The 15,099-nt window shown below is 36.6% G+C and overlaps 1 protein-coding gene across 1 annotated transcript in view; it reads right to left on the reverse strand.

The window, feature by feature from the left end:
• The window catches only part of cdkal1 (CDK5 regulatory subunit associated protein 1-like 1), a 392,997-nt gene that overhangs the window by 327,421 nt on the left and 50,477 nt on the right, over positions 1 to 15,099 (reverse strand). The window contains exon 4 of the mRNA XM_084385852.1: positions 6,536 to 6,620. Within this exon, the coding sequence (XP_084241978.1) occupies positions 6,536 to 6,620 (85 nt within the window). The remainder of the gene's footprint in view (positions 1 to 6,535; positions 6,621 to 15,099) is intronic.

The following is a 15,099-nucleotide window of genomic DNA, read 5'->3' on the forward strand; positions in this document are numbered from 1 at the left end:
TATCTTAAGCACCACCACTAGTCCTAAGTAAGTTCAGTTAAAATGACATGGTTACCAAGTTTTAGTTCTAATTACGGATTACTAATTACTTCTATCATTAAACAGTGCTTTTATATATATATATATATATATATATATATATATATATATATATATATATATATATATATATATATATATATATATATATATATATATATATATATATATATATATATATATACACACACACACACACACACATATATACACATACAAATAAATATAAAGAAAATAGTATATCAGTCTGGCGAGTAACCAAAAAAATTACTAGCCAATGGTGATTCTATTGCCACAGTGTGCTCTTTGATACCAATCTTTCATTTGAAAGCCACATTTGGCCACATGAATGTCAGTAGAGACTGTGTCTACTAGCCAATCCCCTGTGAAGGCCTTGTCAACATGCAAGCCATCGGCACAGATCCTCAGCAAAGACCACAAGAGCAAGGCAGGCCCTCCGCACAGACCTAAGTCTAGCTTTGTCTACAATACATTCTTGGCGAGATAAATCTGATCTTCAAGCAAAAGCAAAATTATTTTATTTAAATGCTACCGATCCTGATCTGAATTCTGTCTTGATGCAGCCTGAATCATAATCCCTTAATAATTAATCACTTAACACTAAATATTCAATAATATTATTGATCTGATTGTACTGCCAGACAATGACTTTTTTTTCTTTCTTTTTTGGCAGAACTGCTTCTTAAATTGATGCCGTTATGCTTGTGTTCACAACGTCCACGTCTGTTCTTTTGTGAATCTCTCATGATTGCCATGGCTAATCCTTTCACAGGGTTTTTGTTCTGTCTTTGTAAATGATGTGCGTTTACTTAGTGGTAGCACTTGTGTTTGCCTCCAAGCCCACAGATGCCGTATGTGCCTTCCTTTGTGGGGGGAGGGGATTGAATTGGCAAGCCTAGGGTAGGCATCACTAATTCAAAATGTAAATGAAATGTAACAACCCAGCAAGCACTACGCTCAGAGCCACAACAGCAGGCGCAAGAGGCCCGGCACCGCAGCCTGACGCACAGCTCAATGCAGCTGTAATTGCATTAGCATTATAGCAATGGTTTTGCTAAACTGTGTGGTTTTGAAAAGGCCCCATTCTTCCCTGACTAATTTCAATAATATTTGCATATTCATTACAATTAAGATGACTTTGAGCTTTCTGTTTTTTTAGTTAATTTGTATTTCTGAAGAGATGACAAAGATAATGGCAGAAATTATGTGTCACTGACGATTGTGGCGCATTCTCCAAAAATGAACCTTGCAAATGTCAAAATGTTACATTTTGTGATTTGATAGCTACTTCCTGATGATTATGTTCCATTTAAAATTTTATTTTTATTTTGAAGGGTTTTCAGCTGCATCTCAATTCCTACAGGAGGCTCTGTGTGTGTGTGTGTGTGTGTGTGTGTGTGTGTGTGTGTGTGTGTGTGTGTGTGTGTGTGTGTGTGTGTGTGTGTGTGTGTGTGTGTGTGTGTGTGTGTGTGTGTGTGTGTGATGTTGACAGCAACATTAGTGAAGCTGCTTTGACACAATCTGTATTCCATAAAGTGTATACAGAAATAAATGACACTTGACACACGCACAATAGTAAAACAGACCATTTAAAAACTTCACTAAACTACTCTACACTTGTCTAGGTAGACAGCACACTAAATCCTGAAGCAGGTTGTTTTTGGTATATGGTGCTCTGTGTCGCAATGTCACATGAAGGGCTAAAGTAGGGCATATGCTCTCAATGAAAAATGCAGAACAATTAGTTCATGCGTTCATGACATCAAGGCTAGATTTTTATAATGCTATTATGGGTGGTTGCACTGCACGCTTAATAAACAAACTACAGCTGGTCAAAAATACAGCAGCTAGAGTTCTTACCAGAACCAGGAAGTATGACATATTAGCCCGGTTCTGTCAACACTGCATTGGCTCCCTATTAAACATCGTATACATTTTTAAATATTGCTGATCACTTACAAAGCACTAAATGGTTTAGCTCCCCAGTACTTGAGCGAGCTCTTAACACATTATACTCCTTCACGTCTATTGCGATCTCAAAATTCCAGCCAGTTGACAATACCAAGATTAATCAAAATCGAATGCTGGCGGTAGATCCTTTTCCTATTTAGCACCAAACCTTTGGAACAATCTTCCTAACATTGTCCGGGAAGCAGACACACTCTGTCAGTTTGCAAAGAGTCACAATATGAGACTATTGCCTCATGTCTCAAAGCACATAACATTACAACAATAATGAACGTAAACAACTTACAGAGCTCTTACTTGTACCACCTGACTGCTGCAGATTCATTTCAGCGTTGATAGTGTTGACATAGAAACATTAAATCCAAGTCTGAGGACGTGAACAGCTCTGGGTAGAACGTCATAAGTTGCCATCTCGTAATTATGGTTACGACATGGCATGAAAGCAACATAAGCTCCTTGTTTTGGTTCAGTAGGAACTGTAAAAGGTGTCTGCTGTTTGTTTGCGGCTGTCTGTGAATGTCTGTCGACAACTCTGCATAGCCTCAAGGAACGCGCTGATATGACGTGATGTCTGAGCGAACAGGGTACGCGGAGGTATGCAAACATACACATTGATAGGCAGGTAGGACATTGTATGTTGGACAAACACTTTTTGGTCCTGAGACTTTCACAGAAGATAGTCGTGAAAAAGATAGGACACTCCATGAAATATTTTGTTCTTTTGTAAGAAATATGGACATATCAATATTTGATCTTCTTTCAAACAATATCTAAAGATAAAGGTGATGTAATTGAACCAAAAACATTTAAATTTTAACCATGATATCATTTATTTAACAAACAAAAAAATATAATAATAATAATAATAATAATAATAATAATAATATAAATATATATATAAAAAAATATAATATATATATAAAAACATATATATATATATATATATATATATATATATATATAAAAAAACACACATATATATATATATATATATATATATATATATATATATATATATATATATATATATATATATATATATGTACCACCATATATATATATGCAGTTTCTGCATAACTGTCTACAAGTTTCTGACATCGACTGGAAAAAAGTTTTTCCCACTCCTCCATACAGAATCTTTTCAGCTGTGTGATGTTTAAGGGCACAGCCCGTTTCAATTCACGCCACAGCATCTCAACTGGATTAAGATCCGGGCTTTGACTTGGCCATTCCAGAACGCTCCATTTCTTTCTTTTGAGCCATTCCTTGGTTGATTTACTGGAATGTTTTGGGTCATTGTCATGTTGCATAGTCCACATCCGCTTCCACTTAAATTTTCGGACAGATAGTCTTACATTTTCCTCAAGTACCCTCTGATTCAATGAAGAATTCATAGTGGATTCTATGACGGTGAGCTGGCCAGGCCCTGCTGCAGCAAAGCAGCCCCAAACCATGACATTTCCACCCCCATGCTTCACAGTTGGTATGAGGTTCTTGTGCTCAAATGCTGTCTTTGGTTTGCGCCACACGTCTTCTGCTACTGGGCCCAAACAATTCAACTTTGGATTCATCTGTCCAAAGCACATTGTTCCAGAAGTCCTGGTCTTTGTCTAGGTCAGGGGTGCCCAATCCTGCTCCTGCCGATCGACTGTCCTGCACAGTTTATCTTTAACCGTAATCAAACACACCTGAAGCAACCAATTAACGACTTCAGGATCACTTGAAAATTAAAGGCAGGTGTGTTTGATTAGGGTTGGAGATGAACTGTGCAGGACAGTCGATCAGCAGGTGCAGGATTGGGCACCCCTGGTCTAGGTGTTCTCTGGCAAACTTTAGTCTTGCCCTGAAGGTTTTTAGTTTTTTTTGACAGCAAGGGTTTCCTCCTTGCACACCTGTTATGTAAATCATACTTGTGCAGTCTCTTTCTTATGATAGATGCATGTACTTTGACATCAACTGTGGCAAGAGTTACCTGTAGGTCCCGAGATGACATTTTAGGATTGTTGGAGACTTCTTTAAGCATCTTGCTCTGCTCTGGGGCTGAACTTGCTAGGACGGCCTGACTTGGGCATGTTGGCAGTTGTTTTAAATGTTCTCCACTTGTAAATTATTTTCCGGACAGTGGAATGGCTGATTGTGAATATTTTGGAGATTTTTTTAAAATCCCTTCCCAGACTCATATGCATCTACAATCTTCTTTCTGAAGACCACAGAGAGCCATCTCACCATGGTGATTTCACTCACTACCACAATCAAGAGCAAACCAAACTAAATGTCTAAGGTTTAAATAAGACAGGCTCTTCCACAATCCTCTCTAACGATGTTCTAATCTTTTGCACATGATCCTGATGTACTCGTTACATCATAAGAAGAATGGCGTCTATGCTAATATTAGTCTCTCTGTTTATCCCGAGGTTTACCGCAGTCCACCGGATCCAGGGCGTATCCAGATCTGATGAAGGACCTGCGCCTGGGCGCGACGACAACACAGTCCTGAAGTGTCAACTAGTCTCTCCCCTGTGAAGGCCTCCTTCCCTTCCCTTTATCCCTGTACCGATAAAGCATTGTTGGGATGATTCCGGTTTGCGTGGCTACGTGGAAGCAATACAAATTCTGTATTATAAATTTTAAGGCCCGACAAGTAGTTTGTTGAGGGTTGGTTTGTAAAGAAGGACTACACGCCTGCGCACATATATTCAAACGCGCATACCAATAGACTGAACTCGTAATACGCATGTGCACGCCATCAGCGTTCTCACAGGTTCGCGTTTTTTAAGTTTGTGCAGAAAGAACTTAAGAGTTTTCTGTTAAACCGGTGTCGTATTAGCGGCCCCAAAGTTAATAACTAATGATCGTTGCGACTGAAGTGAATCAATCAAAACAAACTTTAGCTGGACATTAACTTTATTCTTGAGCTGTTGTAAAGCCAAAACAATCTCTGTTACTTTAATTTCCTATTGTCAATGTAAAGCCGCTTTGGAACAACCTACATTGTTAAAAGCGCTGTATAAATGAAGATGACTTGACTTGAGCACCTGATCCTAATTTTATGCATTTTAAGTAGGGATGGGCATTTTTCAAAAATATTGCATTCAAATATTCGGGCTCATAAAATTCGATTCAATTTTTTTTTTTCACCATTTCTGAAGAAGCTTACGATTAGGCAAAATACACAACAAGCTTGCAGTGGCAATATACACAACAATCTTACAATATATGTTAAAGTTTTCTTTTAATTGAAAACATTAAACAGTAGGCCTATGTGTAAACCAAAAAATATAAAGAACAAAAGGATATACTTTAAGCTCAAGCAGCGCGAACGGAAAAAACGCCTAATAAAGCAGAGTAGCAGATTGCGCAAGTTATCGTACAGAACGTACACATGCTCGAGTCAGCATATGATTATCGTGTTTATATTGTTTCACGTTTATGTTGAGAAAAACAATAATATCCACATGGAGGGGCGCCACGAGCAATTTATGCTCGAGTGAGAAAACGCGCTGCGCTGAAAGACGTTTCAGAGAAATAAAGATAACGGTGTTCTAGTTCTAAGTTTCTAACAGCACTTTGCGTTTTCTGTTCTTAAACCTCTCTCAAAGAAAACTTAAAGGAAGAATATGTCTCAAAATCATTTTGCTATTAGATAAGTTATCATCTCGGATCACTCGCACTAGGCTACAGCTACGCTTACCTGCAGTCGTGATGCAGTGATGGACAGCTGTCTGTCCTCAGTCGACTGCTGTTTGGATTTCATGTGATTTCTCATTGTGGTGATGATATTATAACTCCAGATTAATTAATTAATTTGATCAAAAGTAATTCCATTTTGTAAAATAATTTAGTAACCTCATTTTCGACTAGTAATTCCAAACTTCGCGAGGCATACGACGACATTATGATCAAATACAAACAACTTGTTAAACAAGCGCCACAGTGCCATCCAGTGCATTTAATTATAACTGCGAGTTAGTGCTTGGGATTCATCAGGGATTCACTGCATTTACGACCCGCAAAGTATTAACGGCTTCATAAATTTGATAAAATTCGAATAGTATTTTATTTTTCGAATAATTATTACAGATCGAATATTCAAAAATTGGAATATTCGTGCACATCCCTAATTTTAAGTAGTAAATAAATGTGGAGGTGTCCTATCTTTTTCCTCACCAAATATTTCATTTCCATTAAGGAAATTTTACAAATAATTTTAAAGAGACATTTCTTCAGTTTTATTAGTTTTAGTATTATTATTTATATTACCTCCATCTCTCTCATTGGGTGTCCTATCTCTTTCACATGACTGTATATGTACATGTTTTAATATTTAAACCACTTATATTATTGTTTTCAAGAACGTTTCAACCATTATAACAAGAAGTGTCTATAAAAAAAAAAAAAAAAAATGGTCTACCCTACATTTAAGTCACAGAAATTCACATGTTAATTTTCCAGACCCTAAAGTAAACACACAAAACTTTCATGCAGTGACTGAGTTACAGAAACTTACTTTATGGAGTTCCTGAAGTGATCTTCTGCTGGGTTTTTGACTGTGCAACTGTTCAGTAACCACAGATCAGCATCAGATGGATTCTCTGGAGAAAGAGAGACAGTTATAGATTAACAAGTTACACTAGAAGATTCCTGCCACGATGATCTGTCAAAACTATTCACACAGCTGTAATGCAATATGAGATATTGTCAGATTAACAGCTGTCTGTGATTAGGATGCACATGAGAAGAGTGTTTTTAAAACTGCACATCACAAGGTGCGTTTCCATTACAGATTTGCGCAAAACTTTTGTGATTTTTTTCTAAATGTCGACAAAAAACTATTGTGAAATGACGGCGTTTCCATTAACCGATGTTATGCGACTAAAACTTCATTTTTTCTTCTCGCGATAAGTAAAATCATTCCAAAAACCATGGCAACGGATGTTGGTAGGTTTATGTACTATATCCCAGCCACTGCACTAGCCATTATTATTAATTGAAGGAGATGTATGTGTGTTTTCAAAGCATTAATGGTAAGGAACGACCCTTATTATACTTGTGAGCGGCACATATGAGGTGTTTCTGGGTTTCTCTCCCTCATTTCTGCTTCTAGGTCTTGATTGTGGCATTTATTTGAGGTTTAGAATCCATTAATCCTGTAATTCTTTTGTCTTATATGAATTTAATAAAGACCTGTCTCGTATTCTGTCCAAACATACCGCGTCATCTACGTCAGTTGACCTATAAATGTGCAAAAACTGTTTCCATTGCAGTTTTGCAACATATTTCTTTTTCGAATTGCCTGAAAAACCACCTCATGCCAGCGTAAACACTTTTTGGGGATAAATGGAAGTTTTTGCGAAATTGACGTGTTTCCATTGGGCGTATTTTCAATTTTCAATTTCAATTTGCGCAATTTGTAGGGTAATGGAAACGCGGCTACAGTTAATGATTACATGGTAGGAAAACAGTTTCACTACATTCAAATGACCTCAATCCTTTTTTCAAGTTTAATTTTTTAATTTTATTTTTTATGTGAAACGCAAAGCAAACTATGAATTTAGACTGGTATTGTGCATATTTTAATCTTTCTTTCTTAATGTATGCTCATATGTTTTATTTGAAATGTAAAAATGTCCACAAATGCTCCAATGACTCAACCCAGCCCATGGCATTAAAAGCAGTCTCATTAAAATAAGCATGCAATTCTAGTAAAGCAGAGTCAGTTTGCGCAAGTCAATCACTGATTGAACCCAATATGCTAAAAGCATATGTTCCAGTTTCCATCTCTTTTCTATGATTTTCATTCAGAATGATTGTATAGTTTTAATCATTTTATGTAGACTGCCATATTTCCATTTGTATGTCAGGTTGCAATCTTTAGAATGAACAGATTAAAACGATTATGCATATTAGCATACAAACAACTCTAATAGAGCCCATAACAGACAGACTAATGTTATAATGCTGCAACACAAAGCACAACAGTTTCGACCTGATGAAACACTGCAGAGTAAAGCGGAACTAGAAGGATGTAGACATTTCAATATTTCTAGGTTTTCCATGATTTTAAGAAGCTTAATAGCATGTGTATAATCTGTATGACCTAGTGGTTATCACACATGATTGCACACTATTTCCATTACAGCACTGAAGAGCCAGATGCTGGATGACACACCTGAGCAACAGAGGCTCGCCTGCAAAAATGTTTATTTATAGAGCACATTTAAACCCAACCAAGGTTGACCAAAGTGCTTTACAAGAATAAAAGAACACAATGTACATAAAAAAGATAAAGTAAAAAACAAAATAAACAAACAAATAAGCAATCAACAGTATGCAAAGAAACCCCAGGATAACATACGTGTGTGTTAAAAGCGTGTTATAACCTGGCGTGTTAAAAGCCAGGGAGAATAAATATGTCTTGAGATAAGATTTAAAAGTAGGGCTCTAGGTGTGACTGCATTTGCGACTCAAAATTACTGCATGCGACTGTGAAAAAGTATTTAGGAGCACCAGTGCGACTGGCCCAATCAAGCCCGGTTCTATGGGGGTGCTAAAGGGTGCACCCTCAGTTAAAACTAATAACAGCATATTGGCCAAACAGATTTTGCAAACCCGCCTGTGCGTGTTTTCAGTGTTTCAGCTATTTCGTCAACGAAAATAGTTCAAAACAAAATCACAGCTGAGCATCTCAGAGCAAACACAGGTGTTTCATTTATGAATGAATCTGCGTTTTCAACGTATCTAGAGAGTCAATGATTCAATGGCCCATTCATAAACAGTCGCTTGCTTTGTTCCTGAATGAATCAGCCGTTTGAACGAATCGATTTAATGAATGATTCAGTGACAAAGACAGTGACTTGCTGCCCCCTACTGGTGGTTTTAGTTTCATTTTTAAATGATCACTTCAGTTATTTAAATAATTTAATATTTCTATATTTAAAACCTATTTAAAACACAATCTCATAACATTGTTATCATGAATTTAAATATATTCATGCCACTTCTGAGCCTTATTAAACCTGATCCATGTGATCCTGATCCAAAAGGACACCTGGACTAAATTACACACTTTCAAATGAAAGTTTACAAGTTTGTTTAGAGCATATTATTTTAGCAATGAATCACACAGTGGTGGCCAAACAAAGGATTTCTTCCTTCTCATTCTGCTGTGTTTGCTTAGTTTACTGGTGTAATTTTAAAGATATATTTGTACAGTCCTTAATAAAGTCCTTAATAATTGTGCACCTATAAAGCAATAAATGATTTTGAGTTTTTTCGAATTGTCATCACACTAAATCATATGCTTCGCCTTCTGCCAGGACTTTTACTGACTTTTCTCAACTCACAGAAGTGACGTCAACGTCCGATCTAGCATAACCCATCAGGCAAGTGTTATTTTAACATAGGCATAATTTGCGGGTGGGACATGTCCCCACCACTTTTTGCTAAGGTTGATATTGTCCCCACCACTTTTGAAACATCTCGCGGCACATTTAGGTCGTTTGTTAAATAAGAGGCGATCTAGCGCTGAAATGTGTTGTTTTTTAAATAAAGTGATCAAAGTGCTCGTTGCCGCTGTGATCAGTGGTGCAGATACTGTGTTCTGTTGTGGCTCGCGCACAGTCTTCACTCGGACGCGCGCTTCAATCCGTTGTGGAGACTCTCTATTCGTTTCGGTGAAATTACAAAACAAAATGCACACAAAAGTGTCCTTGCCTGATATACAACCACTGATAAACATAATCGGATTTGATAAAAAAAAAAAAAACTATACGAGTGCAGATTAGAACCCAGAACCTCTGACAAGCTTGGCAAAAGTTCTGCCACTGGACCACTTAAGTACACGTTAAATAATGTTGCATCTATATATTTATTCATGTGAAAATTCTTACCACTAACAACATATATTAGACCTCATTAAACGACAAATTAAACCGAATGTACTATTTAAATTGAATTGTGTTAGCAACGCTTTATTAAACAATTGTATTTATTTACATTAGTAAGCTACACCGTGCCTGCTCATAAGCTGCTCTTTTTTTTTTTCTTTTTTTTTTTTAAGAGACCCCCATAAAGATGAAATCATAATTCGAACCCTGTCCAAACATGACAAAAACAGCACTTCAACAGTCCTAATCAGACTGTTGCAGTGCTGTTTTTGACACCGCAACATGCAGAAAAAATTCCATTTCTGCGACATTGCGGCTGGAACATAAAAATTAGGACAATGATAATCTCAGGTAATGATTATAAAAGCGACAATGGATATTTTATCTATGTGAACAAGTCACTCAGTATGTATTTTTAATAATGATTAAATGGTGTAATATTTATGAATTAGATTATGTATTCATCCATTTTGTTTAGAGTAAAGTGCTCCGGCAGAGAGACTCTGCCCACACTCTGCCCACACTCTCCTGATTGGCTGTGAGTTTTGACTGATTTTGCCGTGTCTCGTAGTCGTGTTATGTCTGGTGTTGACAGAAAAATTGCTGGAATCTCACTGTGTCACTTCTGGTTAGGCCACAGAGCTATACCAGAAATACTTAACTTTTTTTTTTGGAGCTCAACAGTCCTCATGTACTTTATGGCAGAGAGCACTGTGAACTTTCTGCAAAACATCTCAATTTGAGAAAGTAAGAATACAGGTTTAGAACAGCATTATGGGTGGGGGGGGGGGGGGTGGGGGGGGGGGGGGGGATTGGTGAGAAGACCTAACCTACATGTTAGGGCCCTATGAAATCCGTTTTATTACTTCCCAAATTCTGTTTAATTTCTTTCCAAATTCCGTTTTTTTCCCCGTTATTTTATTTTTTTCTGGATTCCATTTTAATGGTTTAATTAAATTTTAATAATCAAAAAGCATGACTAATTAATTGAATTAAAAAAAAAAAGACTTTTGTATTCATTTTTAAAATGTTCATTTCTAAGATTTTCTTTCTTTAAGAAATTCTGTGTTGTGCATTTTTATTTTCCTGGCAATCAAATGAAGGCATAAAACATTCATTTAATTTATCTTTTTAATCATATGAAATTAAACCTTTTGTCAAACAAAGTGCTGCACAACAGAGCTTTACTGTTCAAATTAAAACATGGAAGAAAAATGTATTCATTAAATAAAGTTTTAATAATTAATCATTATTATTATTGTTAGTATTAATATTACATTGAGACGTAGCTATTCTACTGAACAACAGTAATATATTTGTATATATATATATATATATATATATATATATATATATATATATATATATATATATATATATATATATATATATATATATATATATATATATATATATATATATGTATATATGTATGTATATATACACATACACAATTTCTTCAAATTTTCTTTCAAGATAAACCAAACTTTTATAGACCTTTTAAGACCTTTGAGTTTATGATATGATGTTTATGATATGACAATATTTTTTGCAAATGAAACAGTAAAATGCTGATGAAGTAACTGCTCTGTTGCAGAGCTGCTCTGTCTCAGCTCTGGAGATGAAGCTCATGTGTTTATGTCCTCATATAGTAAGGCGGCAGAGGCTGAAAACACTGCAAGCATCACGCGTGCTTCAATGTGTGTGTTGGAAATGAAACTGCACGTTTAAATAGTCTTTTTAGTCTTTAATATTCACAGACACTAGTCTATATCATGACTTGATTTAAGTTTACTGACCTGCTTTTTATTTTTTTATAAAAAAAAAATAAAATAAAAAAAAAAAAAAAAAAAAATCGCATTATGGAAATCATAGGGCCCTACCTATATGTCCTTTCTTTTTGGCTATGTAAAAACAGACACATGAGACTTGTGTGATAACCTCAAAAAACACTATCTGAAACTTCTGTGAAAGTGATGCTTGTGGGCCTTCACTGTAGGATGACAGCTGTATGTTTGGAGAATGAAATGGGGTTGAGACAGGCAGGATGTCCAAATGATGATGAGGAGGATGAGAAAGCAGGAGTTTCAGTCAGGGCTGCATCCCAAAACTTAGGCAGCTGACTTGTTGCCTCGTTTGCACACAAAAGTACCTCACGAAACTGATTTCGAACAGACTTCTGGGGCAGCGTAACGGTTTAATGATCTACAACAAAATAGAGCGAGCTTTGTTGATATTTAAACAAATATTAAATTACCACAATAGTAATTTCTCGCTAGAAAAGACATCAGAATTAGAAAATGAACATTTACGCACAAACTGACCACCAACCGCAACTTTCAGATGCCTTATTTCTTTTTAGCTAAACTGTCATGGAATGGAAAATATTGAAATGAAAGTAATGACATTATTTATCTTGAACTCTGTTTAATTAAGATTCTAGTTTCCATGACAATTTAATAATCATTTATGAAGGAAATTATACCTGTATGATATTACGCTGTACCCACATTGGACCAGCGATTTGGAAAATGGATGGATGATTTGGTTACGGGCGCCCATCTTCTGGCGGGACACAGGAATTCATTCGGCACGACCGTCACAGTGGTTTATGGGTATTCTCTAGCCGTTGAACGTACATCAGTTGTACAATAGTTATTGCGGTGCATTATGGAATTGAAAGTGCACTCAATAATGTCCACTATGGTTTCGGACACCACTACAAATGGCTGTTCCCTCAAATAATTCCCTTTTAAGGGTATAGGGGACGATTTCGGACACAGCCCTGCTGGATAAATCAGTGCTTCATGAACACCAAACATCAGGAAGCTAAACGATTACCTTACATAACCTGAAGAGAAGTGCACTCAACAGACATTTAGAAAAAATATTTGCATAGTAAAATTTAAAACATGCCTTAAGTATAACAGTTAAGTTATTAAGTTATTAATTAACCTGGTTTACAAAGAGATAAGGGTCAATTTCCTACCATAATTCCCACTAAGAAATGTGTCACTTCGCAGACACACGACAAGTGTGTTTTTTTGCGGTTTGTTTGCCTGAGGTACCAGCAGTCAGTTTGACAAACACAAACACACAGCTGTTCATATGTTTTCCAGAAGTCATTTGCATGAATTTGCCTGTAGGGCAGAGCACGGGCAATCGCATAGGCTGTTTTGGGTAAGATCCATCTTCGGTTGAATGGACTCACTGCAACCGTCCTTATCTAAGTCACAAAAGATCTTCCACCACCAACGGCCAAAACACACTCAACCAGAGTGCCGAGTCAGCGTCACACACATTTCAACAACGCAGGTTTAATAAAGATTCTCTTTCATTCAGCTTATCACAAAATCTCAAAATGCACAATTCAGTCATTCATTTAGCTGATTTTGGTGTAAAGTGTGTCAGCATTGTTCTGAGTAGCAGCTTGACAAAATTTGAGGTGATCTAACAAAGCACATTTAAAAAAATGTTCAGACATTTTACGTTTAACATGATAATGACCTAAAACATGCAAAAAAAAAAAATGGAAAAAATTCCAGAGAACGGATCAGATGATATTGTATTCTGGCAAGATCCAGATCACAGATTTCAAGGAATTTTGCACAGAAGAATGGACAAAAAAGAAGACAATTAACAGCTACTAAAATAGAATGGAAAAAAGCAGAGTGAAAAAAAAGACTATTTTCTATTGGGTACATATTTATGGATAATTAGGTTAGCAAAAGCATTTTATCTATGGCCAGTGTCTCTAGAGGTGTCCTGTGGTCAATGTGACCAAGCGTTAAACCAAATATGTCACACCTGTGGACCGTGGTACACAGAACAAACAAGATGGCTTTAAACTGTAAATGACTGCTTTCTGGCTCAGCTGATGTCATCAAAACAGCCAATGGCACAAAACAGCCCCACTCAATAACAGGATCTTCCAGAGATCAAATGCTGATGTTCAACTGAAGAGAAAGTACAATACATAGGCAATGTGCACATCTGGAGTGACTCAACTATGGATTATTACTATGTGTCAAAAGCAGATCAGGTGATCTGAGCCATCCTCTATTTGGAGCATGAGGCCCTTCTGAGTTTGTGTCGACTGCATCACATCATCAAATATTACATAAAGCATCTGACTGAAAACATTCTCCCTACAAGCCTACTGTATCTGAGCTGCAATCAGGTCAGCGCTGATGGTGACCCTTTGTGACAAAGCAACGGCATGCATTGGAGGCTAAAATTTGTTTGCGAAGAGCAGTGATTTATAATTGCTTATTCCTCCAGCTAAAAAACAAATGCATTTGAACAAGAGAAGTGAAACGAGAAAAGACTAGATGATGTGGTGCACATGATTCTTTCTAGCACAAACAGCATCAGACCGACAGAGCACACTCCGGCTGCTTTGACCACAAACACATCATGTCAGACACACACACTCCTGCTTTCCCTCTAACATTGACAAAAGATGGCTGTTTAAGATTAAGCCTTAAAATATAAACAGTGTGACAATTCCATAAGCACAAAGCAGCAACAGGATCTTAATAGGCCAAATGTGCCGAAAGAACCAAATGAATCAATGAATGTCTGTGAGACCTGAGGAAATCATATTTCTGATCATAAGCTCATACAAATCCATCTATCCAGTCAAGGTGAAGTGCTTTTACTGCATAAAAAAAAGCAGTGAATATGGGTGCACTGAGGTGAACATAAGACAAATAAAAGTTACATACAGCATACAGGGCCACAACTGATGGACAAAATAGTGACTGATGTGTCATAGCTTCAGCATGTCATGCAAAAACTTATGACTGGAGCTGTAAGAATCCACCTTTGACCTGGAAGATGAGGGATGACACACTGCCCATCCCAGAAAGTGAAACTCACATACATAATGATGAATTTAACACTGGGTAAAACACTCAAAGCCTCAGAGTGATGATAACACTTCATGTGATCGGCCCTTAATAACTCATCTTTAAAGCATAAACAAGGCCTTAACATCCACTGTGAGCATGAGTGCTCCAGTTTCACTTTATTTCAATATCTGTGTTATGGAAAATATTTTGGGGTGTCAAATTTTTCAGTTAGGAAAATATAGAATTTACATGACGTGACTAATGTAATCTAATTTGTGTAAATGTGACAAGACAAAAATAAACAGCCTATCAGGCATAAGATAAAAAGTGAA

This window comes from Rutilus rutilus (genome assembly GCF_951802725.1).
Source record: "Rutilus rutilus genome assembly, chromosome: 17".
In the NCBI taxonomy this organism is placed as follows: Eukaryota; Metazoa; Chordata; class Actinopteri; order Cypriniformes; family Leuciscidae; genus Rutilus; species Rutilus rutilus.